This window comes from Tachyglossus aculeatus, chromosome 5 (genome assembly GCF_015852505.1).
Source record: "Tachyglossus aculeatus isolate mTacAcu1 chromosome 5, mTacAcu1.pri, whole genome shotgun sequence".
Classification (NCBI taxonomy): Eukaryota; Metazoa; Chordata; class Mammalia; order Monotremata; family Tachyglossidae; genus Tachyglossus; species Tachyglossus aculeatus.
Genome location: NC_052070.1, coordinates 57,995,504 through 58,020,441, shown reverse-complemented (window position 1 = coordinate 58,020,441; position 24,938 = coordinate 57,995,504). Strand labels below are relative to the sequence as shown.

Here is a 24,938-nt window from a genome sequence, read left to right as displayed (position 1 = left end):
TCAGTACTACTATTAATAAAATTGCTGCCTAGGCCAGTAATGCCTCATAAGGCTGTTGAACTGTGCCCACCTTGTCAATAAAGGCTAATCATGATTTTAAATTGAATAGAGTTAATACAATTACAAAAGCTGGATTTGTTTTTCAACAGAATAGGATTTTTGCTCGATGATCTTGTTGGCGGCCGAACCAAGGCTACTGGGTGGCCGATCGAAGAATCACCGGACTAGGTAGAATGACAGTAGCCAGGGTGGGAGTTAATTAGGTCACGAAAGGAATAAGCTTCTCTGGGATCACTGTTGCACTTTTCTTCCAGCTTTCTCTTAACTCCTGGACCGTGGCTCTGGAGGAGTGTTCTCTTAGATTTAGACTGTTGGCTTACGTCACATGTTAAAGGAAAGCCAAAAAATTTGAGTTCCACATAATTTATATTTTGGAGGAGTCTTCCCCTGGAATAGCCGACACGAGGTACCTTGCAGCCCTAGAAGCAGCGTGGCTCAGTGGAAAGAGCACGGGCTTCGGAGTCAGAGGTCATGGGTTCAAATCCCAGCTCCAGCAATTGTCAGCTGTGTGACTTTGGGCAAGTCACTTCACTTCTCTGTGCCTCAGTTACCTCATCTGTAAAATGGGGATTAGGACCGTGAGCCCCCCGTGGGACAACCTGATTACCTTGTAACATCCCCAGCGCTTGAAACAGTGCTTTGCACATAGCACTTAATAAATGCCATTAAAAAAAAAATCATTTGATTGTTAACGTTGGCTTAGTGGGAAACAAGGACTCGTAATCCAAGTGTGATTCAGGCATAAATACCTTCCCGGGGAAAGAACCTGGCCTTTTAGTTTTTTAGTTGGTGGGGATTTAGGTGGTGCTCAATCTTGTTGCGAGATTTCTTGAAGGCGTGGTGGGGGGGGGTTTAATCAAAATGGGAACACGCTTTGCTTCAGAAGATTCCTATTCCTCTTTAGGGCTCCGTCACTCTGGATGGGCCTCTCTTTTTCAACTCCTCTACTCATTCCCATCCCTTTAGGTCAGGGCACCCGTTTGTCCCTTTTCCTCCCATTCATGCTTTTTATTTGCATTCCCCCACAATACCTTTGGCACCTGGAGCAACCTTCAGCCCTCAGTTCCATCGCCTACCTTCCTTTCTTCAGATCATCTTTCCGGGACAGCTTCCCAGTGGCCCAACCCGAGCCACCCGAGGATCCCTGAAAACGATAACCCGTCACTTGAAGCCCCAGCTCTCTCCTGACCTGTAGTCCAAACTGACGCTCATCTCTCCTCCGGTGCATTCCTATCCTTTCCCAGGCTCGTATTTCAGCTATCCAGTTGCCAGTTCAGTCCTGCCGGGAAAGGACCGTAGTCTAGCTCTGTCCGGCTACCACATTTTTGCACTCGGTAAACCTCGATGAGACCACGTCGGTTTGAGCATCCTGGTTTTGGCCCCGTCCGGATGGCTTATTTTTTCACTCTGCCCTCGATCGGCATTTGGGAGGTTCTTTGACAGGGTGAATGTGAGTGAGTCAGGAGAAACCTGCCCCTGGGTCAAGAGCTCGCTTCTTTCGGTTTTGCTAGCTTGGTTAGCCGCCTCCCGATGGAAATCCTCTTAAACCCAGGACCGGCAAAGAAAAGGAAAAGCCTAAGTTAGAACGGGAGTTCTCTGGGCAGGGAACGGGTCACTGTGTTATTCCCTACTTTCCAAGTTCCTAGATCAGTGCACTGTACCAAGTGGGGCTCAGAAATTTCCAGGACTCCGTTGCCAACACTGCCACCGACCGTGAAAACATAGTGAAAAAGGAAGGAAAGGTATCCAAGGAGCAGCTAAGGGATGACAGAGGAAGGGCTAAGGAAAAGTGAACACGGAGAGCGGCTCTGCCGATGGGCCGAAAGTTTGTTACCGCACACCCTACCCTCCCTGTAGTTAAAGATTCCGGTGTTCCAGCTCCCTGTTTATTCCCACAGGCCGAGGTGAAACGTCTGTGGAGAAAAAAGGATCACATTTGAATAATAATAATAATAATTGTGGTATTTGCTAAGTGTTAAGGCACTGTTGTAAGCCCAGGGATAGATATAAACTAATCAGATTGGAGAGAGTCCCTGTCCCGCATGGGACTCCTTGTCATCTCAACTGGCTCCCTTTGCTCTTCCCCCGCTTTCCCGCCCCACGGCACCTATGTGTATATGTATATATCTACAGTTCTAAGTATTTCTGTTGATGCCTGTTTACTTGTTTTGATGTGTATATATCTATAATTCCATTTATATTGATGCCTGTTTATTTTGTTGTCTGTCTCCCCCCTTCTAGACTGTAAGCCCGGTGTGGAAAGGGATTGTCTGTCTTTATCGCTGAATTTTACTTTCCCAGCTCTTAGTACAGTGCTCTGCACACAGTAAGCACTCAACAAATACGAATGAATGAATGAATGAATCCCTATTTTACAGATGAGGGAAATGAGGCGCAGAGAAGTTAAGCGACTTGCCCAAGGCCACACGGCAGACAGCCGCAGAGCCGGGATTAGACCCCAGATCCTTCTCACTCCCAGGCCCGTTCTCTGTCCACAAGACTAGGCTGCTGTCTTTGAAAGCCTTTCCGTTGCCTTGTCTTATGCCGTCGAGTCGGCTCCGACGCACAGCCGACACCATGGATGCATCTCTCCCAGAACGCCCCGCCTCCGTCTGCAGTCGTTCTGGTAGTGGATCCATAGAGGTTTCTTGGAAAAATACGGAAGCGGTTTACCATTGCCTCCTTCCGCGCAGTAAACTCGAGTCTCCGCCCTCGACTCTCTCCCATCCCGCTGCTGCCCAGCACGGGAGTTTTGACTTGTAGCCGATCGCCTTCCACTCGCTAGCCATTGGCCAAGCATGGATTGGAATGGGTAGGCCTCTGCTTGACTCTCCCTCATCATCATCGTCAATCGTATTTATTGAGTGCTTACTGTGTGCAGAGCACTGTACTAAGCGCTTGGGAAGTACAAATTGGCAACATATAGAGGCAGTCCCTACCCAACAGTGGGCTCACACTCTCCCTCCTGTATCCGAGACTCGTTGAGTACTGGAAACTCTCCAGGTGCGACCCTGAGTGGGGTTTCCATTGTAGAATCTGAAAATACGGAAGCCCTCGTGTTCCTTGGTCTCATGTTAGAGAAGCAGCATGGCCCAGCGGATAGAGCAAGGGCCCAGGAATCAGAAGGACCTGGGTTCTAATCCCGGCTCCCGGCTCTTTAGTTCTCTGTGCCTCAGTTACCTCTTCTGTCAAATGGGGATTAAGACCGTGCGTGAGCCCCATGTGGAACAGGGGCTGTGTCCAGTCTGATTTGCGTGTATCGATCCCAGTGATTAATAGAGTACCTAGCACATAGTAAGCGCCTAACAAATGCCATCGTTATTACTATTATTGTTATGTTCTGGGCTCCAGGTGATCTCTGCGGTTCCCAGCGCCATCCATGCGGGGTGATTATTTTCCCCGGGCATTTCCTTTATCTCCCTTTATGAAGAAGAGGCAAGCCCAGGATTGTTCTCATTTATCGTTTTCAACTGATAGGGCAGGAAGCCTTCTGGCGTATAGTAGTAGTAGTTCAGTGGTGGTGGTAATATTGATGAAGCATTTACTGTGTGTAATAAGCGCTGGGAAGGAAGTGCATGGATGAGCTACGCACATGGCCCCTTCCCCCTGAGGAGCTCCCAATCTAGTAATTGGGGGGTGAGGGTTTGGTGACGGACCCAGAGGGAAAGATGAAGCCAAAACTCAAAAGTCCAGGAAGACGACGAAGACGGCAAGAGCAGCAGGATTTCCAGCTCCTCAAGGGTCAGCCCCAGGGGCGCAGAAGTCCCAGGCGCAGCCGCTTGTTTGACTTGAGCCGAACGACTTGACTGTTCAGTCCCCAAGGAGGCCGTCAGTTGCAGGGGGCAGAGCGCTCTGAGTGAATAAACACTAGGTGAATCGAGTCAGGGAGGCACTTGGCCCGACGGAAAGAGCCCGGGGTACCTGGGTTCTGGTCCCGGCCGGGCCACTGATACCTTGGGTGACCTTGAGCAAGTTACTTAATCTCTAACAGTCCATCATCTCTAAAATGGGGATCAGATCCCTGCTCTTCCTAGCTCTTCGATTTGTGAACCCCAGGTGCCCTCCGATCTGTTATCTATGAACCCCAGCGCTTAGTCTGGTGCCTGGTATATTGTCAGCGCTTAACGAATAGGATTATTAGTCACTGACGATTTGGTCCTTTCAGCTCTGTACGATGTCCCGGACTCTGAGGTATAGTCAGCTTAGTGGAAAGAGCACGTTAATGTCCACAGCCCAGGGTGGGACTGATATCCACCTCTAGGTCTGAAATGGAAACTCCCAAGTTAGGAGGTTAGAAATTAATGGAAGGGATCCCCGGGGCCAAAGGGGTATGCCTTTAAATTATCTGGGGAGGGTAAGCGGAAGATCCCATGGCTCTTAAGTTGCAGTTCCCAGGGGTGAGTTCTCATCGTGGGGACTCGGTTATTATACCCCCTTCTCCTCAACATGCTATCCAACCTTGGCTTCGCGGACTCCGTCCTCTCCCGGTTCTCCTCTTATCTCCCCGGCCGTTCATTCTCAGTCTCTTTTGCGGGCTCCTTCTCCCCCTCCCATCCCCTTACTGGAGGGGTTCCTCAAGGGTCAGTTCTCGGTCCCCTTCTGTTCTGTATCTACACTCACTCCCTTGGTGAACTCATTCACTCCCATCGCTTCAACTATCATCTCTACGCCGATGACACCCAGATCTACATCTCTGCCCCTGCTCTCTCTCCCTCCCTTCAGGCTCATGTCTCCTCCTGCCTTCAGGACATCTCCATCTGGCTGTCTGCCCCAACTAAAACTCAATATGTCCAAGACTGAACTCCTTATCTTCCCTCCCAAACCCTGCCCCCTCCCTGACTTTCCCGTCACCGTTGACGGCACTACCATCCTTCCCATCTCACAAGCCCGCAACTTTGGTGTCCTCCTCGACTCCACTCTCTCGTTCACCCCTCACATCCAATCCGTCACCAAAACCTGCTGGTCCCACCTCCGCAACATCGCCAAATCCGCCCTTTCCTCTCCATCCAAACTGCTACCTTGCTGGTTCAATCTCTCATTCTATCCCGACTAGATTACTGCATCAGCCTCCTCTGATCTTCCATCCTCGTGTCTCTCCCCACTTCAATCTATACTTCATGCTGCTGCCCGGATCATCTTTGTGCAGAAATGCTCTGGGCATGTTACTCCCCTCCTCAAAAATCTCCAGTGGCTGCCTGTCAAACTATGCATCAGTCAAAAACTCCTCACTCTCGGCTTCAAGTCTGTCCATCCCCTCGCCTCCTCCTCCCTCACCTCCCTTCTCTCTTTCTCCAGCCCAGCCTGCACCCTCCGCTCCTCTGCCGCCACTCACCTCCTCACCGTACCTCGTTCTCGCCTGTCCCACCATCGACCCCCGGCCCACGTCCTTCCCCTGGCCTGGAATGCCCTCCCTCCGCACATCCACCGAGCTAGCTCTCTCCTGCCCTTCAAAGCCCTGCTGAGAGCTCACCTCCTCCAAGAGGCCTTCCCAGACTGAGCCCCCTTTTTCCTCTCCTCCTCCCCATCCCCCCCGCCCTACCTCCTTCCCCTCCCCACAGCACCTGTATATATGTTTGTACAGATTTATTACTCTGTTTATTTTACTTGTACACATTTACTATTCTATTTATTTTGTTAATGATGTGCATTTAGCTTCAATTCTATTTGTTCTGACGACTTGACACCTGTCCACATGTTTTGTTTTGTTGTCTGTCTCCCCCTTCTAGACTGTGAGCCCGCTGTTGGGTAGGAACAGTCTCTACGTGTTGTCTACTTGTACTTCCCAAGCGCTCAGTACAGCGCTCTGCGCACAGTAAGCGCTCCGTAAATACGATTGAATGAATGAATGAATACCCAGTCACCAGATTGCAAATCGGGTCTGTGTTTTCTTTGCAGCGAGTCAGAAATCCTGCACCACGACAAGCAGTACGAGCCCTTCTACTCATCCTTCGTCGCGCTTTCCACCCACTACATCACAACGGTCTGCAGCCTCAGTAAGTAGCTAGCTGCTGGTGCTTCCTGCCGCTGATTTGTGTCGGAGCGCGGAATTAATGAAGTCGTTGCTTGCTTTGGCGCTCTCAATAATAAAAATAATGATAATGTTGGTATTTGTTGAGCGCTTACTATGTGCAAAGCACTGTTCTAAGCGCTGAAGACATTGTCTCGGGGGATGAGAGGTAGCAGTGGAATCTTTTGAGTGCTTACCTGATGCAGAGCCCTAAACGCTCGGAGTACAATTCAGTCGAGTTGGTAGACGCGATCCTTGCCCTGGAGGAGTTGACAGGGGAGTGGAGGAGTTTCCATCTGTGAGATGGAAGATCCTAGAAGTCTGTAGGCGTAACCCAGGCCGGGAGAGTGAGCAAGCAGAAAATACCTTTTGCGTATGAGCATCGGCTTTCCGGCAGCCTGGCCACTAAGTTCTCGCTCCCTCACACGTGTGTTCTGCTGGAGGCTGCCAAAGTATTAAGTTCCCGGCAACCGTCTTTCCCCTGGCCCATGACTGTTGGGAGTTCTGCTCTCAGGGCTCGACTCTAGAGACCGTGATGTGGTTTTACTCTCTGATTCCCAAAGGAATTTTTTCCCACTGCATTCTTGGGGGTGGGCTGGAGGGAGTGGCTACTTCCTCTCCTGGCCCTCAGCATTTGACATTTCAACCTAACAGACGACAGATGCCTTGATTTGTGGCACCTTTTTACTCTCAAATTTAGGAGAAGGGTCCGGTAATCCTGGTTTTAGTCTTTGCTGTCCGTTGGCCTCCCAGAAGGTGCTAAAACTGTCGAGTCCAGATGTTTTACAGCGCTCTGCACACAGTAAGCGCTCAGTAAATGCAAATGAAGCAGCGTGGCTCAGTGGAAAGAGCCCGGGCTTTGGAGTCGGAGGTCATGGGTTGAAATTCCGGCTCCGCCACTTGTCAGCTGTGTGACTTTGGGCAAGTCACTTAACGTCTCTGTGCCTCAGTTACCTCATCTGTAAAATGGGGATTAAGACTGTGAACCCCCCGTGGGACAACTTGATCACCTTTGTAACCTCCCCAGCGCTTAGAACAGTGCTTTGCACATAGTAAGCGCTTAATCAATCAATCAATCAATCAATTGTATTTATTGAGCGCTTACTATGTGCAGAGCACTGTACTAAGGGCTTGGGAAGTACAAATTGGCAACACATAAATGGCATTAATAAATGCCATTATTATTATTATTATTATTATTATTATTATTATTATTATTATTAAATGAATTTATTTGCGGGATTAGCAAGCCATGAAGAGAGCAAGCTGCTGAGATCCCGCTGAGGTCGATCAACATTCCAAGGTTGTCATCCCAGCAAAATTCCTGCCCCTGCTGGCTTCCCAGACTCGATGCTTCCTGGGTTGCACATTTGCTCTCGCTTCGCTCCTACCAGAGGCCCGAACTCCAGAAAAACAGTGGTGATAGCTAACTACAGGAGCCGATTTTCCCCCTTCGCCATCGGTTTCTACCTTGCTTCTTGCTGGACTCCCCGGCAAGGGGCTCAGCAAGATGCAGCCCAGTCAGTGATATTTATTGAGCGTTTTCTGTGCGCAGAACACTGTACTAAGCCTGGGGAGAGTATAATGTAACGATGAACAGGCACGTTCCCTGCCCACAGCGAGCTTACCGTCTAGAGGGACAGGAGCAGTAATTGCTGCTAGCAAATGGGTCAGACCTCTGAGATTTGCGCAGCGGGAGCCAAATCCCTGGTCGAAAACCTTTGGCGTAGGTTTTGAAAGGGCTTTGGGACTTGCAAAACTGTTTTCCTTTGGGAGTGATTTATTTCTTCCCCCTGATGAAAACCTGCACTTCTGAGCCGGGAAAGGCTGTTGGATAAGAGTGGGGAAGCACCTGAAGGAAAAGAGGGCCTGGAAACAATATGTCTCCTGAACCCTCCCCTCGTCACGCGGAGCAGGTTCAGGGGAAAATAGCCACAGCAGAGGCTAGTTCTTGCAACGAAGAAGCTGCGACCCGCTTCTCTGGGTGCCAGGCCGAAATGAGCAGAGGCCTCGGGTGAAGGTCCCGTGGAGAGGTCCGCTTCTGCGAGGTTACAGAAAGGGGCTGTGGGATAGTCGGGGCGAGTAAAGCGTCTCTCTCCCGTTCCAGTTCCCCGGAATCAGCTCCAGTCGGTGGCGGCCGCCTGCAAGGTCCTGATTGAGTTCTCCCTCCTGCGCCTGGAGAACCCGGATGAGGCCTGCGCCGTATCCCAGGTGAGCCCGCCAGACGTGTTTTCGCGCCCAGGGCCCGGAGGGCTGAACTGGGAGAGGGGCTGCGGCGTGCGGGGCCGCCCATTCCCCGGCTCTTTTCCCGTCAGCTGTGGCCCCGGAGACGGGGGGCGGAGGAGCATTCCCGACCGGCCGGAATTGGTCCCGACGAGGTGCGTCCGAACGTTCCGGTTTCTTTTCTCTTCTTCGCTTCTCTCCAGAAACACCTGATCCTCCTGATCAAGGGCCTGTGTACCGGCTGCAGCCGGCTGGACAGAACCGAAATCATCACCTTCACGGCGATGATGAAGTCCGCCAAGCTACCCCAGACGGTGAAAACCCTGTCGGACGGTAGGTCCCCGCCCCGGCCGTTTGGCCCCCCCGTACGCGCCGTGGCCGTTGAGTCGCCGCCTGCCCGGCGAGCGAGTCGGGCCTTCCTCCCCTCCATTCCGTTGTGCTTCCCGCAGTGGAGGATCAGAAGGAGCTGGCCGTCCCGGTGAGCCCCGAGCTACGGCAGAAGGAGGTGCAGATGAACTTTCTCAACCAGCTGACGTCCGTCTTCAACCCTCGAGCGGCCACGGCACCGCCCCTCGTGCCTCAGGTGAAGGTGAGTGGCTTCGGCCTAACCGACGTTTGCGCTCCATCGCCCGCGATGGCAAGGGGCGTCAGAGGTCGTGCTGTGGGGACCCCCTCTCCAAATCACCCCATTAATTAATAACAATAATAGTTTTGGTATTTAAGCGCTTACTACTTGCAAAGCACCGTTCCAAGCGCTGGGGAGGATACAAGGTGATCGGGTCGTTCCATGTGGGGCCCACAATCTTAATCCCCATTTTCCAGATGAGGTCACTGAGACCCAGAGAAGTGAATTTATTTATTTATTTATTTATTTTATTTGTACATGTCTATTCTATTTATTTTATTTTGTTAGTATGTTTGGTTTGTTCTCCGTCTCCCCCTTTTAGACTGTGAGCCCACTGTTGGGTAGGGACTGTCTCTATATGTTGCCAATTTGTACTTCCCAAGCGCTTAGTACAGTGCTCTGCACATAGTAAGCACTCAATAAATACGATTGATGATGATGATGAAGTGACGTGCCCAAAGTCACACAGCTGACAAGCGGCGGAGCCGGGATTTGAACCCATGACCTCTGGCTCCCAAGCCCGGGCTCTTTCCACTGAGGCACGCTGCTTCTCTAATAATAATAATAATAATAATGGCATTTATTAAGCACTTACTATGTGCAAAGCACTGTTCTAAGCACTGGGGAGGTTACAAGGTGATCAGGTTGTCCCAGTTGGGGCTCACAGTCTTCATCCCCATTTTCCAGATGAGGTAACTGAGGCCCAGAGAAGTGAAGTGACGTGCCCAAAGTCACACAGCTGACAAGCAGCGGAGGCGGGATTTGAACCCACGACCTCTGACTCCCAAGCCCGGGCTCTTTCCACTGAGCCACGCTGCTTCTCTAATAGTAATAATAATGGCATTTATTAAGCGCTTACTATGTGCAAAGCGCTGTTCTAAGCACTGGGGAGGATGCAAGGTGATCAGGTTGTCCCACTTGGGGCTCACAATCTTCATCCCCATTTTCCAGATGAGGTAACTGAGGCCCAGAGAAGTGAAGTGACTTGCCCAGAGTCACACAGCTGACAAGCGGCGGAGCCCGGATTTGAACCCATGACCTGTGGCTCCCAAGCCCGTACTCTTTCCACTGAGCCACGCTTCTTCTCCAATAATAATAATAATGGCATTTATTAAGTGCTTACTATGTGCATAGCACTGTTCTAAGCTCTGGGGAGGATACAGGGTGATCAGGTTGTCCCACTTGGGGCTCACAGTCTTCATCCCCATTTTCCAGATGAGGTAACTAAGGCCCAGAGAAGGCCCTACTGAGAGCTCACCTCCTCCAGGAGGCCTTCCCAGACTGAGCCACCTCCTTCCCTTCCCCACAGCACCTGTATATATGTATATATGTTTGTACATATTTATTACTCTATTTACATATTTATTTATTTTACTTGTACATATCTATTCTATTTATTTTATTTTGTTAACATGTTAGGTTTTGTTGTCTGTCTCCCCCTTCTAGACTGTGAGCCCGCTGTTGGGTAGGGACCGCCTCTGTATGTTGCCAACTTGTACTTCCCAAGTGCGTAGTCCAGTGCTCTGCACACAGTAAGCGCTCAATAAATACGATCGATTGACTGATTGGAGTGACTTGCCCAAAGTCACACAGCGGACGATTGGTGGAGCCGGGATCTGAACCCATGACCTCCGACTCCCAAGCCCGGGCTCGTTCCCCCGAGCCACGCTGCTTCTCTGAGCTAGCTAAGGACTCATTCATTCATTCATTCGTATCTGTTGAGCGCTTACAGTGTGCGGAGCACTGTACTAAGCGCTTGGGAAGTCCAAGGTGGCAACATATCGAGACGGTCCCTGCCCAGCAGCGGGCTCACAGGGTAGAAGCTGTGGGATCGGTGTCCCGGGGGCCGCCTCTTCTTCACGGTGCCGGTCCAGGGCCTAACCCTCCCGGGAGAAAGCGGTCAAGCCGTGAACAGCCGCCTCAATGAATCAATCAGTCGATCGTATTTATTGAGCGCTTACTGTGTGCAGAGCACTGTACTAAGCGTTTGGGAAGTACAAATTGGCAACATATACCCAACAGTGGGCTCACAGGTCCCGGTTGTCCCGTGTTTTCCCCCCCCAGGTGGAAGGAGAAGCAGATGAGCAGTCGTCCCCGGATCAAGCGTCTGCCGTGAAGACCAAGAACGTGTTCATAGCCCAGAACGTGGCCAGCCTGCAAGAGCTCGGTAAGGCCTCGCCCGACGCCACCTGAAAGTCCGGAAACGGGCCGGGGGGCTCCGTCCTCCGTGGCAGACTCCGCCGGTAACGCCCGGGTCTCTCCCCCCGCCGCAGGAGGCTCGGAAAAGCTGCTCCGAGTGTGCCTGAACCTTCCGTACTTCCTGCGCTACATCAATCGGTTCCAGGATGCCGTGTTGGCCAACTCCTTTTTCATCATGCCGGCCACGGTGGCGGATGCCACTGCCGTCCGCAACGGGTAAGGAGTTAAAGCGTCCTGCCCACCGGTGCCTTGCTCTCCTCTCCCTGGCTGCCGCTGCCGTCTAACTCGCGCGCTCCCATCTGCCCGCCCTTTAGGACAGTGCTCTGCACACAGTAAGCGCTCAAAAAATACGATTGAATTGATTGACCGTCCGGGAACTTCAGAGCCCCGGTGACATCACCAGTGGCTCAGTGGAAAGAGCCCGGGCTTTGGAGTCAGAGGTCACGGGTTCACATCCCGGCTCCACCGCTCGCCAGCTGTGTGACTTTGGGCAGGTCACTTCACTTCTCTGGGCCTCAGAGACCTCATCTGTAAAATGGGGATGAAGGCTGTGAGCCCCACGTGGGGACAACCTGTTCCCCTTGTAACCTCCCCAGTGCTTAGAACAGTGCTTTGCACATAGTAAGCGCTTTATAAATGCTATTTATAGACTGTGAGCCTGCTGTTGGGGAGGGACCGTTTCTATATGTTGCCAATTTGTTCTTCCCAAGCGCTTAGTACAGTGCTCTGCACACAGTAAGTGCTCAATAAGTACGATTGAATGAATGAATGATAATGATGATTATTATTATTATTATCACATCTCCTCCAGGAGATGTACCCCTTAAACACTTGGTATTCATCTACCCCACCCCACAGCTCTTAGGTACCCATCCTTGCACTCTGCCATTTCCCCTATCTGAAGTGGATTTTAATGTCTGTCTCTCCTTCGAGGCTGTGAGCTTTTTTATTTATGTCATTTAAGCATTTACTATGTGCCAGGCTCTCTACTAAGCACTGGGGTTGATAATAATAATAATGGCATTTATTAAGCGCTTACAATGTGCAAATCACTGTTCTAAGTGCTAGGGGGTTACAAGGGGATCAGGTTGTCCCACGGGGGGCTCCCAGTCTTCATCCCCATTTTACAGACGAGGTCACTGAGGCCCAGAGAAGTGAAGTGACTTGCCCAAAGTCACACAGCTGACAATTGGCGGAGCCGGGGTTTGAACCCATGACCTCGGACTCCAAAGCCCGGGCTCTTTCCACTGAGCCACACTCTACAAGCAAATTAGGCTGGGCACAGTCCGTGTCCCACATGAGGCTCACAGTCTTAGTCCCCATTTTACAGATCAAGTAACTGAGGCACAGAGAAGTGAAGTGACCTGCCCATGTCAAGCAGACAAGTGGTGGGTCCAGGATTAGAACCCAGGTTCTTCTGACTCCTGGGCCAAATGCTCCGTCCACTAGGCCACGCTTCTTGTGGGCAGGAATTGTCTACTAACTCTTATTCTTGTTGTGTACTCTCCCAAATGCCTAGTATAACGTTCTGCACAAAGTAAGCACTCAGTAAATAATAATAATAATAATAATAATAATGGCATTTATTAAGCGCTTACTATGTGCAAAGCACTGTTCTAAGCGCTGGGAAGGTTACAGGGTGATCAGGTTGTCCCACGGGGGGCTCACGGTCTTCATCCCCATTTTACAGATGAGGGAACCGAGGCGCAGAGAAGTGAAGTGACTTGCCCGAAGTCACACAGCTTGACAAGTAGCGGAGCCGGGGCTTGAACCCACGACCTCTGACTCCAAAGCCCGGGCTCTTTCCACTGAGCCACGCTGCTTCTCTGATAAATACCGTTGCTTGATTGAGCGAAGCCTTCCCCAGTTAATCTGATGAGGGAATTTGGTGATGATGGTATTTAAGCGCTTATTATGATGATGATGGCATTTATTAAGCGCTTACTATGTGCAAAGCACTGTTCTAAGCGCTGGGGAGGTTACAAGGTGATCAGGTTGCCCCAAAGGGGGCTCACAGTCTTATGTGCCAAGCACTGGAGTAGATACAAGATAATCAGGGTGGACCCAGTCCCTGTCCCACATGGGGCCTCCAGTCTAAGTAGGAAGGAGGACAGGCGGATAACTTCCCCTTGTAACCTCCCCAGCGCTTAGAACAGTGCTTCGCACATAGCAAGCGCTTAATAAATGCCATCATCATTATTATTATTATTATTATTATTATTATTATTATAACATGAGCATTTCCTTTTAGCCATTTTTGCCGTGATTAGAGTTTGGCAGTAAAACTTAAAATACACACTGTCCAGTACAGAGTACTTACTGCTGCAAGTGTGCCGCATACTTCCCGTGGTATATCAGTGGGTTGCGTTGTTGGCCAAGTCATTTTTCATCCTCTCTGCCGCATCAGTCTCATCTCCCCGCTCTCTATCCATCCGTTCATTCAGTCGTATTTATTGAGCGCTTACTGTGTGCAGAGCACTGTACTAAGCGCTTGGGAAGTACAAGCTGGCAACATAGACGGCCCCTACCCAGCAGTGGGCTCCTTGGTCATGGGTTCAAATTCCGGCTCCACCACTTGTTAGCTGTGTGACTTTGGGCGAGTTGCTTCACGTCTCTGGGCCTCAGTTCCCTCATCTGTAAACTGGGGATGAAGACTGTGAGCCCCCCGTGGGACAATCTGATTGCCTTGTAACCTCCCCAGCGCTTAGAACAGTGCTTTGCACATAGTAAGCGCTTAATAAATGCTATTATTATTATTATTATTATTATTATTATTATTATTGTTATTATTATTGTTATTATTTTATTATTATTACCCCGGAAACTGCCACTTTCACCCGAGGACTTGGGTACACACGGACTCCTCCAGGGGCACCTACGTTGTTGTACTCCTACGATCCTTCTCCCATCTCTAATGTATTTTATTCTCCGTCACCCCTGCTAGACTCTACGCTCCTTGTGGGCAGGGATGCGAAGCAGGGTGGCCTAGTGGAGAGAGACCGACGTGAAAGTCCGGGGGCCCGGGTTCCGATCCCGGCTCCACCGCTCGTCGTCTTTGTGACCCATCTTGTACTTCCCAAGTGCTTAGTCCAGTGCTCTGCACACAGTAAGCGCTCAATAAATACGATTGATTGATTGATTGATTGATTGACCCTGGGCAAGTCACTTTGCTTCTGTGGGCCGCCTCTGTGAAATGGGGATAACATGCCCGTTCTCCGTCCCTCTTAGACCGGTGAGCCCTGGGTGGGACAGAGCCCTGTGCGTGCTTGTTTTGGGTCTTTCGCAGCGCTCAGTATAGTGCTCTGCACGTAGTAATCACTTATCAAATTAGAGAAGCAGCGTGGCTCAGTGGAAAGAGCCCGGGCTTTGGAGTCAGAGGTCATGGGTTTGAATCCCGGCTCCACCACGTGTCTGCTGTGTGACCTTGGGCAAGGCACTTCACTTCTGAGCCTCAGTTACCTCATCTGTAAAATGGGGATTAAGACATGGGACAACCTGATCACCTTGTATCCCCCCCAGTGCTTAGAACAGTGCTTTGCACATAGTAAGTGCTTAACAAATGCCATCATTATTATTATTATTATCAAATACAACAGTTATCATTATTATCCATTCATTTGTACTCTCCCGAATGCTTAGTGCAGGGCTGTGGTTTATTCCTAGGGAATAAACCCCAGCTCCCAGCAGCCTAAATCCTCTTCCTTACGGTAATCTGGGAGTTCAATCTATGTGGGTTTTTATGTTTAATTTTAAGGGTATTTAAGCGCTTACAATGTGCCAGGCACTGTACTAAGCCCTAGGGTAGATACAAGCTACACAGTCCCTGTCCCACATGGCGCTGACAGTGTTAATCCCCGTTTTACAGATGGGGGAACTGAGCCCAGAAAAGTGAAGTGACTTGCCCAAGGTCACTCAGCAAGCAAGTGGCAGAGCTGGGACCTCCCCCTCCTCCCCCTTCCCCTCCCCACAGTCCCTGTATATACGTATATATGTTTGTACGTATTTATTACTCTGTTTTATTGGTACGTATTTATTCCGTTTATTTTATTTTGTTAATATGTTTTGTTTTCTTGCCTGTCTCCCCATTCTAGACTGTGAGCCCGCTGTTGGGTAGGGACCGTCTCTATATTGTACTTCCCAAGCGCTTAGTACAGTGCTCTGCACACAGTAAGCGCTCAATAAATACGATTGAATGAGTGTGGAAACAGTCGATGCCAATAGATACTGTTGATCGCTCAGTTATAGCAAGAGAAACCGCCTCCATCCCTCTTTTCCCGGAGGGTTTTTTTTTTCCCGCCCAGGCAGCCGTACTAACCCAAGCTTCTCCGGTCCCGTAGGTTCCATTCCCTGGTGATTGATGTGACGATGGCCTTGGACACTCTTTCTCTCCCCGTCTTGGAACCCCTCAATCCCGCCCGTTTGCAAGATGTGACCGTGCTGTCCCTCAGCTGCCTGTACGCGGGTAAGTTCCGTGGCTCAGTGGAAAAGCGCCCGGGCTTTGGAGTCAGAGGTCACGGGTTCAAATCCCGGCTCCGCCGATTGTCAGCTGTGTGACGTTGGGCAAGTCACTTCACTTCTCTGGGCCTCGGTTACCTCATCCGTAAAATGGGGATGAAGACTGTGAGCCCTCCGTGGGACAACCTGATCACCTTGTAACCTCCCCGGCGCTTAGAACAGTGCTTTGCACGTAGTAAGCGCTTAATAAATGCCATCATTATTATTATCATTATTCTTTTAGACTGTGAGCCCACTGTTGGGTAGGGACTGTCTCTATATGTTGCCAACTTGTACTTCCCAAGTGCTTAGTACAGTGCTCTGCACACAGTAAGCGCTCAATAAATACGATTGATGATGATGATGATGATAATAAGTCCTCCAGGGAATTGGCTCCAGGTTTTGCCGGCTTTCTTCCTGGCACACGCCCATCCCGGCCCTCTTGAGCATCTCCTTAACTGTCTCCCTGCCTGAGGCCTTCAAGTGGCTCCCATCGGGCTGACCGAGGGAAGGACCCGACAGGCCTCTCGGAGAAACCGTTAGCACCTTCCTCGTCCAGCCCGGGGCCCACCGGGAATCGGGCCAAGTGGCAGATACAAGCGGGCGTTTAATTAAAATTGCTATTTTTGCCATTATTTAAGCGCTTAGTACAGTGCTCTGCACACAGTAAGCGCTCAGTAAATACGATTGAATGAATGAATGACTTTTTGGTGGTTGCTGAGCCTTCCCTCTTCTCATTCTCCTACTGCCTCCCTAGCTCCTTCTGGCTCGGGAATGAGCTGGACTTTTTTTTTCCCCCGAAACCAAGGCTACGGTGACCCAAGAAAATTGCTAATCCCCGGTTTCAAGTTCATCCGGTGTAAGCCACCAGAACGTTTTCGTAGCCCCAGAGGTGTTTTGCCCCGGCAGAAAGCCGTGGAAATCTGACCTTTAGTTACCCGAGAGTTGATTACCTTTCCCAGCGTGAGGTTGGTTCTGTTCCGTTGCTCAGCTGCTCCCGGCCTTGGTGCATTTTTTTATTTGCTGAGGTGTGGGGGTGGATTTTCAGGGAGAGTTATTTGGACAAATCGTACCTCATTCCAAATGGACCCCGGACCTTTCATTCATTCATTCAGTCATATTTATTGAGCACTTACTGTGCGCAGAGCACTGTACTAAGCGCTTAGGAAGTCCAAGTTGGCAACATAGACGGTCCCTACCCAACAGCGGGCTCACAGTCTAGAAGTAGTGTGGCTAGTTTAGAGAAACAGTGTTTCTCAGTGGAAAGAGCACGGGCTTTGGAGTCAAAGGTCATGGTTCAAGTCCCGGCTCCACCAATTGTCAGCTGTGTGACTTTGGGCATGTCACTTCACTTCTCTGGGCCTCAGTTCCCCCATCTGTAAAATGGGGATTAAGACCGTGAGCCCCCTGTGGGACGACCTGATCACCTTGTAACCTCCCCGGCGCTTAGAACAGTGCTTTGCACATAGTAAGCGCTTAATAAATGCCAACATTATTATTATTATTATTAGAAGGAGACACACAACAAAACACATTAACAAAATGAAATAGATAGAATAGTAAATATGTACAAATAAAATAAATAGAGTAATAAATACGTACAAACATATATACCTATATACAGGTGCTGTGGGGAGGGGAAGGAGGTAAGGCGGGGGCGATGAGGAGGGGGAAGGAGGACCCTGACTCGTGAGTTCAGATTCTAATCAATCTGTAGATTGGGTTGGGTTCTGAGCAAGGATTATACCGCAGTCGAGAGCGAGTTTCATTTTTGCTCAATAAATACGATTGAATGAATGAATTTTTGGAGATCGGCCAGAGAAAGCGGGCATGGTTCTTGGGGGTTTAGCCCTGGGACACTTCATGCAAGCCAATTCCGTGTTACGTGCGGGCAGCGGTGAATAACTCTGTCTCCTGTGCCAGGGGTGAGCGTGGCAACCTGCATGGCCATCCTCCACGTGGGCAGCACCCAGCAGGTGCGGACAGGATCCACAAGCTCTAAAGAGGAAGACTACGAAAACGACGCTGCCACTATCGTCCAGAAATGTGTAAGCCGAGGGTCCCGGGAGGCAGGTGCCAATCTGGAAGACCGAGGGGAGCGAAGCCAGGAGTCAGACCCTGGGCGGTAGGAAGGCCGGGTGGGCGGTGAGTCCTTGGCACCGACGGATGTTTCCCGTTGATGAATCCGTAGTTTGCCTGCCCAACCCTACCCCCACATTCAGGCTAACAGCGGCAGCTGTTGAGAGGTGGAATTCCACAGAAGGCAGGGGAGCCGGGAAGCCCCGAATCCTCCACTCCGTGGGGCGTGCAGGATTCGTGGGAGTTTGCGACGTGCCTAACTTACCCGGCGTGGCCGTTGTGTGTCCCGACAGCTGGAGATCTACGAGATGATTGGGCAGGCGATCAGCAGTTCCCGCCGGGCCGGAGGCGAGGTGGGTAGACGATCCCTCGACTAAAACCGTTATTATTGTTATTAAAACGTATCCCTCTGGTTGATGGAGGTTTGCCCCTCTGGACTTAACGCCTGATCGGTCCTTGCCTTGACAGCACTATCAGAATTTCCAGCTACTGGGAGCCTGGTGTCTGCTGAACAGCCTCTTCCTCATCTTGAATCTCAGCCCGACCGCCCTGGCTGATAAGGGGAAGGAGAAAGACCCTTTGGCCGCCCTCCGGGTCAGAGACATCATTGCTCGCACCAAAGAGGGAGTGGGCTCTCCCAAGCTGGGACCTGGGAAGGGGTAAGTGCCCATCCCGCCTAAGTTCCTCCTCGGCACCTGGAAGTAGCTTTCCGGTGGAAGCGGAAAGTGGCGGAGCGAGGAAGGAGGTCACTGTCTTTATGGAAAGTCTCCCCTTTCATTTCCCCCATCTTCGTTCTCCTGTCTTTTTAGAACAGGGAGATTGCTAATCCCAGCTAGTCTTTTCCATAGCCGGCATTTGATCTGTGAGTGAGCTCCCTCCCTGGCATTGGCACCCTTGTTGATCATCCGTTAGGAATTCGATGGCATCTGGATAGGAAGCAGGCAGATAACGGGGAGGAAGCGTGGTTTTTGAGATCTGGCTCCGTGCTGTCGAGACCTCGCTCGCTCGCTCTTCTTCCACCTTCCCCGGTCAGAGACTAGGTCATCTGGCCACGAGATCGCTTGGTCCCGGTCCGTTAGAGGAAGGCAGGGGTCGGGGTTACGATGGCATTTATTAAGCACTTACTATGTGCAAAGCACTGTTCTAAGCGCTGGTGAAGTTGCAGGGTGATCAGGTTGTCCCACACGGGGCTCACGGTTTTAATCCCCGTTTAACAGATAAAGGTAACTGTCAGGTTACCCGTTCCTGTTAATGAAGGCCTTTGTTTCTAGACCTGCATCTGCCCTCCCTTGGTCTGATTTTGATTTGATTGATCTTGATTTGATCTGATCTGATTTGATCCCTTGGTCTGGTCTGCTCTGATTCGGTCCTGTAAGTTGTTGGCTTTTTCCTCCCAGAGTTCAATTACTCTCCTAACATATGGGATTTGTGTGGCTTGACAAATCTCCTTGGGTCCCACCGGGGCGCCCGTTGGCACCGGGGCCGATGGCAGGTAGCTCCGCCATTCACCGCGTGACTGGGCGCCTTGAAGGCCGGCTCCTCTGATGTGCAACGGGACGTCCGGTGGTCGTGCAGCCGGAGGGATTTCCTCCCAGGGGCGCCGGCCCGGAGATGGTCATCTGGCAGCTCCCGTGTTTGCCTTTTCTCGGTAGACATCAAGGATTTGGGGTCCTGTCGGTCGTGTTGGCAAATCACGCCATCAAGCTCCTGACCTCGCTCTTCCAAGACCTGCAAGTGGAAGCGCTCCACAAGGTGAGGGGGTGATAAATTGGAGAGCGGAAGCATCTTGCCCCCCCGGGGTACCCGCGGGGCTGAAAGGAACTGACGTCTTGGTCGGCGAGCTTCGGCCGCGCGGCCCGGTTAATCCTCTCCCGCGGTTCTCCTCCAGGGCTGGGAGACGGACGGCCCTCCCGCGGCACTCAGCATCATGGCCCAGAGCACCTCCATACAGAGGATTCAGCGGCTGATCGACTCGGTTCCCCTCACCAACCTGCTGTTGACCTTGCTCTCCACTTCCTACAGAAAGGTGCCGGCAAGAGCCCGCCTCCGGGATTCGCAAGCTCTTGGGATCTGGGAAAGCTGGGAAGGCAAAATTAGGTTGTTTGTCAAGCACGGTGATTGTTCGTTCATTCATTCATTCATTCAATCGTATTTATCGAGCGCTTACTGTGTGCAGAGCACTGTACTAATCAATCGTATTTATTGAGCACTTACTGTGTGGAGAGTACTGTACTAAGCGCTTGGGAAGTACAAGTTGGCAACATATAGAGACAGTCCCTACCCAACAGTGGGCTCACAGTCTAAAAGGGGGAGACAGAGAACAAAACCAAACATACAACAAAATAAAATAAATAGAATAGATATGTACAGGTAAAATAAATAAATAAATAGAGTAATAAATCTGTACAGACATATAGACATATATTCAGGTGCTGTGGCGAAGGGAAGGAGGTAAGATGGGGGGATGGAGAGGGGGACGAAGCGCTTGGGAAGGACAAGTTGGCATCATATAGAGACTGTCCCTACCCAACAGTGGGCTCACAGTCTACAGAAAGGTGCGGGAAAGAGCCCACCTCCGGGATTCGCAAGCTCTTGGGATCTGGGAAAGCTGGGAAGGCAAAATTAGGTTGTTTGTCAAGCACGGTGATTGTTCGTTCATTCATTCATTCATTCATTCAATCGTATTTATTGAGCGCTTACTGTGTGCAGAGCACTGTACTAACCGCTTGGGAAGGACAAGTTGGCAACATATAGAGACTGTCCCTACCCAACAGCGGGCTCACAGACTAGAAGGGGGAGACAGACAACAAAACAAAACATATTAACAAAATAAATAGAATAAATATGTACAAGTAAAATAAATAAATAAATAGAGTAATAAATGCGTACTAACATATATACATACATACAGGTATATATGAATGCAGGTATTTTCCTTTGTAAGTCATTTTAAAACACTTGAATTCTATTCTTTAGAAGAGCAACCTCATTTATATCCTCCTTAGTTATGCTTCAGCAAAGTTGCTGTGCCCTCACAGAAATATTGGCCAGAGACACATTTTTAGATAGTGCTTGGCACATAGTAAGCGCTTAATAAATGCCATAAAAATTAGAGTTATTATTATTAAAATGGAGATGACGATTGTGAGCCCCACCTGGGACACCCTGATGACCTTGTATTCCCCCCGCCCCCAGCGCTTAGGACAGTGCTTGGCACACAGTAAGCGCTTAACAAATGCCATAAAAATTATAACTATTATTATTAAAATGGGGATGACGATGGTGAGCCCCACGTGGGACAACCTGCTGACCTTGTATCCCCCCACCCCAGCGCGTAGGACAGAACTTGGCACATAGTAAGCGCTTAATAAAAGCCATACAAATTATAGTTATTATTATTAAAATGGGGATTAAGGCTGTGAGCCCCACGTGGGACAACCTGCTGACCTTGTATCCCCCCACCCCAGCGCTTAGGACAGTGCTTGGCACATAGTAAGCGCTTAATAAAAGCCATACAAATTAGAGTTATTATTATTAAAATGGGGATTAAGGCTGTGAGCCCCACGTGGGACAACCTGCTGACCTTGTATCCCCCCACCCCAGCGCTTAGGACAGTGCTTGGCACATAGTAAGCGCTTAATAAAAGCCATAAAAATTATAATTATTATTATTAAAATGGGGATAAAGACTGTGAGCCCCACGTGGGACAACCTGATGACCTTGTATTCTCCCCCAGCGCTTAGGATTGTTGTCATCAAGACACTAAGTTCTAATAGGGTGAGTGAGACGGCATGTTAGGAAATTGGGCAGTCTGAGGCCCGGTCGAATGCTTTACCAATACGCAGCCCTCAGTGATCGCTCCGGTGTCCGTTGGAATCCGCCTCGACCCGCTCCCCCCCAAAAACACACACATGACCGACGGATAATCTCGGAAGCGAGACCCTGCACAGAAAAACTGATTAAAACTGAAGCGCTGTTGCATAGTGCCACCTACACTCCCTGCTCGTCACATTCTGGCTGGGACACGGAGTGTAGTGAGCGACTTAAGACCATTCGTACAGTGCTCTGCACACAGTAAGCGCTCAATAAATACGATTGATGATGATTATTATCCGTGACTCCATGGCGATTCTGGTCTCTAGCTTATTTTTGAAGTGGTATTTGTTAAGCGCTAACTGTGTGCCAGGTACTGTACTGAGCACTGCAGTAGAAACCGAATAATCAGGTTGGATGGAGACCTTGCCCCACATGGGGCTCACAGTCTTAATCCCTGTTTTCCAGAGGAGGTAAATAATAAGAATGGTATTTGTTAGGCGCTTACTATGGGCAAAGCACTGTTCTAAGCGCTGGGGGGATACAAGGTGATCAGGTTGTCCCATGGGGGGCTCACAGGCTTAATCCCCATTTTACAGATGCGGGAACTGAGGCACAGAGAAGTGAAGTGACTTGCCCAAAGTTGCACAGCTGACAAGTGGCGGAGCCGGGATTAGAACCCATGACCTCCGACTCCCAAGCTCGGGTTCTTTCTCCTGTGCCACGCTGCTTCTTTGAGGCACAGAGAAATGAAGTAACACAGAGAAGCAGCGTGGCTCAGTGGAAAGAGCCCAGGCTTGGAAGTCAGAGGTCATGGGTTCTAATCCCGGCCCCGCTACTTGTCAGCTGTGTGACTTCGGGCAAGTCACTTCTCTTCTCTGTGCCTCAGTTCCCGCATCTGTAAAAGGGGATTAAGACTGTGAGCCCCACGTGGGACAACCTGATCACCTTGTATCCCCCCAGCGCTTAGAACAGTGTTTGTCACGTAGTAAGCGCTTAACAAATAACATTATATTATTATTACAATGATGAAGTGACTTGTCTGAGGACACACAGCAGACACGTGGTGGAATTGGGATTAGAACCCAGGGCCTCCTGACTCTCAGCCCCGAGCTCTTTCCACTAAGCCACGGGGCTTCCTGGAAAACTCTTTCCCTCTGTCCAGAATGACAGTTGATGTGCTGAACAGGAAATGGGAAAAGGTCTTTTTCACGGCTTGTGACCAGAAACAACCGGTGCGTGTCTTTGCATGGAATCAGTCAATTAATCAGTGGCACTTATTGAGCACGTACTAAGCGCTTGGGAGAGTGCAGAACAACAGAGTCAGCAGTTACGTTCCCTGCCCGCAGTGAGCTTAAAGTCTAGAGGGAAGAGTCACGGGAGCCCTGTCCAAGGGGACAAATTAGGAGAAAAATGATCTGCTGTAATAAAGAGAATGTAAGTAGGATGCTAAGAGATCCAGGCTTTTACTTCGGGAGCAAGTGGCTAAGAGCAAGTGGAGATTTCTCTGTCCTTGGATAGCCCCACCCCTGGTGCCCTCGTCATTATCATCAGTGGTATTTACTATGTGCAGAGCACTGTACTAAGCGCTTGGGAGAGTACAACAGAATTGTTCTGACGACTTGACACCCATCCACATGTTTTGTTGTCTGTCTCCCCCTTCTAGACTGTGAGCCCGTTGTTGGGTAGGGACCGTCTCTATACGTTGCCGACTTGCACTTCCCAAGCGCTTAGTCCAGTGCTCTGCCCGCAGTAAGCGCTCAATAAATACGATTGAATGAATGAATCTGTAGTTCCCTTCTGTCATTTTAGGCTACAGCCCTGAATTTTACAGATTATGTGCCAAATACAGTGTGGCTTCGTGGAAAAAATCAATAAATGCAATTGAATGAATTGACAGACGTGCTTCCTGCCCACACTGAGCGAACAGTCTAGAGGGAGAGACGGGTATGGATGTAAATCGATAGTGTCTCTGCTGTTCCTTCAGGCCTGCGTCCTGCAGCGCCAGAGGAAGGGTTCCGTGAGCAGCGATGCCAGCGCCTCCACCGACTCCAATACCTACTATGAGGATGACTTCAGCAGTACGGAGGAGGACAGCAGCCAAGGTCGGGCCCCGGGAGCACCCCGTCCGGCTTGTCTCCCGCAGAGACGGGTGACGGGCTTGCAGGACTCCACCTCCCAAGCGGCGTCGTGCAAGCCGCTTTCCTTTTTATCCAGCTGTTTTGCATTATTCGCTTCTTAGCCCGCACGGGCACTGCCCGTCCCCCTCAGCGCTGATGGCTAATTGTGTCGAAAGCTACGTGATTACTGCCGTGCCTGAACCAAGCAAATAGGGCCCACCTCAGATTTAATTGAGCAGATTTTTCCCCGGGGCGTGAAACCGGTCAGGTCATAGCGATGGTGTCCTGGTGAACTGTTTGAGGATTGGGCATTAAAACCCTCAGACAGACGGGGTTCGCTTGGAAGGGGTCCGACAGCCAGGCCGTCCGGGTTCCTTGTCCCTGCTGTGGAGTTGGGGCGGGAGATTGGCGGTTTGAGATCCTCTTGTCCAGTACTCACGGCCTCTGGAACTGCTAGGGCTTCCCCTCATCCTTGTAGGGAATCGACCCGTGCTTGGTCCGTAGCTGGATCCCAAGGGAGCCTGAGGACGCCCCAGACCCTTCTGCAGGGGCAAGAGTGAGGATTCCACTGGCGTGTCGAGGACAGAGACGGGGAAGAGGAGAGTCATATCCTGCCCAGAGAGACTGGATCTGGCTGAGGGGGAACTCCCAGAGGCCCCGAGTCCAGTTGCATTTTGCCCTTTCATTAATCATACAGACCTTGACTCTAAACAGACTTAAGCCAAGCGCTTAGTACAGTGCTGTGCACACAGTAAGCGCTCAATAAATAGGATTGATTGATTCTGGAGGAGGGGCGGATTCATGTCTTTTCTGATAGATACTGCGCTTCCTAACTTCCAGACAACCTAACCGCTCTTCACTCTAATCGGGGGTGCTGAAATCTCTCTCCCTTCTCAGCTCCCCCAAATAAATCAACTCTCTGGGTTTCTTTACATTGTGCTCTCTGACAATAATAATAGTAATTATCGTGTCCGTTAAGCGCTTGTTATGCGCCAGTCGCTGTACTGAGCGCTGGGGTGGATACAAGCAAATGGGGTTGGAGGTGGTCCTTGCCCCATGTGGGGCTCACAGTCTCAGTCCCCGTTTGACAGATGAGGGAACTGAGGCCCAGAGAAGTGAAGGGACTTGCCCAAGTGGTAGAGTCAGGATTAGAACCCAAGACCTTCTGACTCCCGGGACTGTTGTCTATCCACTACGCCATGCTGCTTCTCTGTACTAATGGTACTTGTTAAGCACTTACTATATACCAAGCACTGTTCTGAGCGCCAGGGTAGATACAAGGTGATCAGGTTGTCCCACGTGGCGCTCACCGCGTTAA

General features: G+C 50.5%; 1 protein-coding gene across 3 annotated transcripts in view; it reads left to right on the top strand.

The window, feature by feature from the left end:
- Window positions 1-24,938, top strand: part of UBR4 (ubiquitin protein ligase E3 component n-recognin 4) — a 211,275-nt gene that overhangs the window by 12,846 nt on the left and 173,491 nt on the right. For all 3 annotated transcript variants that reach the window (XM_038746469.1, XM_038746470.1, XM_038746468.1), the window contains exons 2-14: window positions 5,956-6,053; window positions 8,175-8,278; window positions 8,494-8,623; window positions 8,740-8,879; window positions 10,980-11,082; window positions 11,189-11,330; window positions 15,452-15,576; window positions 17,532-17,656; window positions 17,981-18,040; window positions 18,156-18,346; window positions 19,340-19,439; window positions 19,576-19,713; window positions 23,488-23,605. In XM_038746469.1, the coding sequence (XP_038602397.1) occupies window positions 5,956-6,053; window positions 8,175-8,278; window positions 8,494-8,623; window positions 8,740-8,879; window positions 10,980-11,082; window positions 11,189-11,330; window positions 15,452-15,576; window positions 17,532-17,656; window positions 17,981-18,040; window positions 18,156-18,346; window positions 19,340-19,439; window positions 19,576-19,713; window positions 23,488-23,605 (1,574 nt within the window). The remainder of the gene's footprint in view (window positions 1-5,955; window positions 6,054-8,174; window positions 8,279-8,493; window positions 8,624-8,739; window positions 8,880-10,979; window positions 11,083-11,188; window positions 11,331-15,451; window positions 15,577-17,531; window positions 17,657-17,980; window positions 18,041-18,155; window positions 18,347-19,339; window positions 19,440-19,575; window positions 19,714-23,487; window positions 23,606-24,938) is intronic.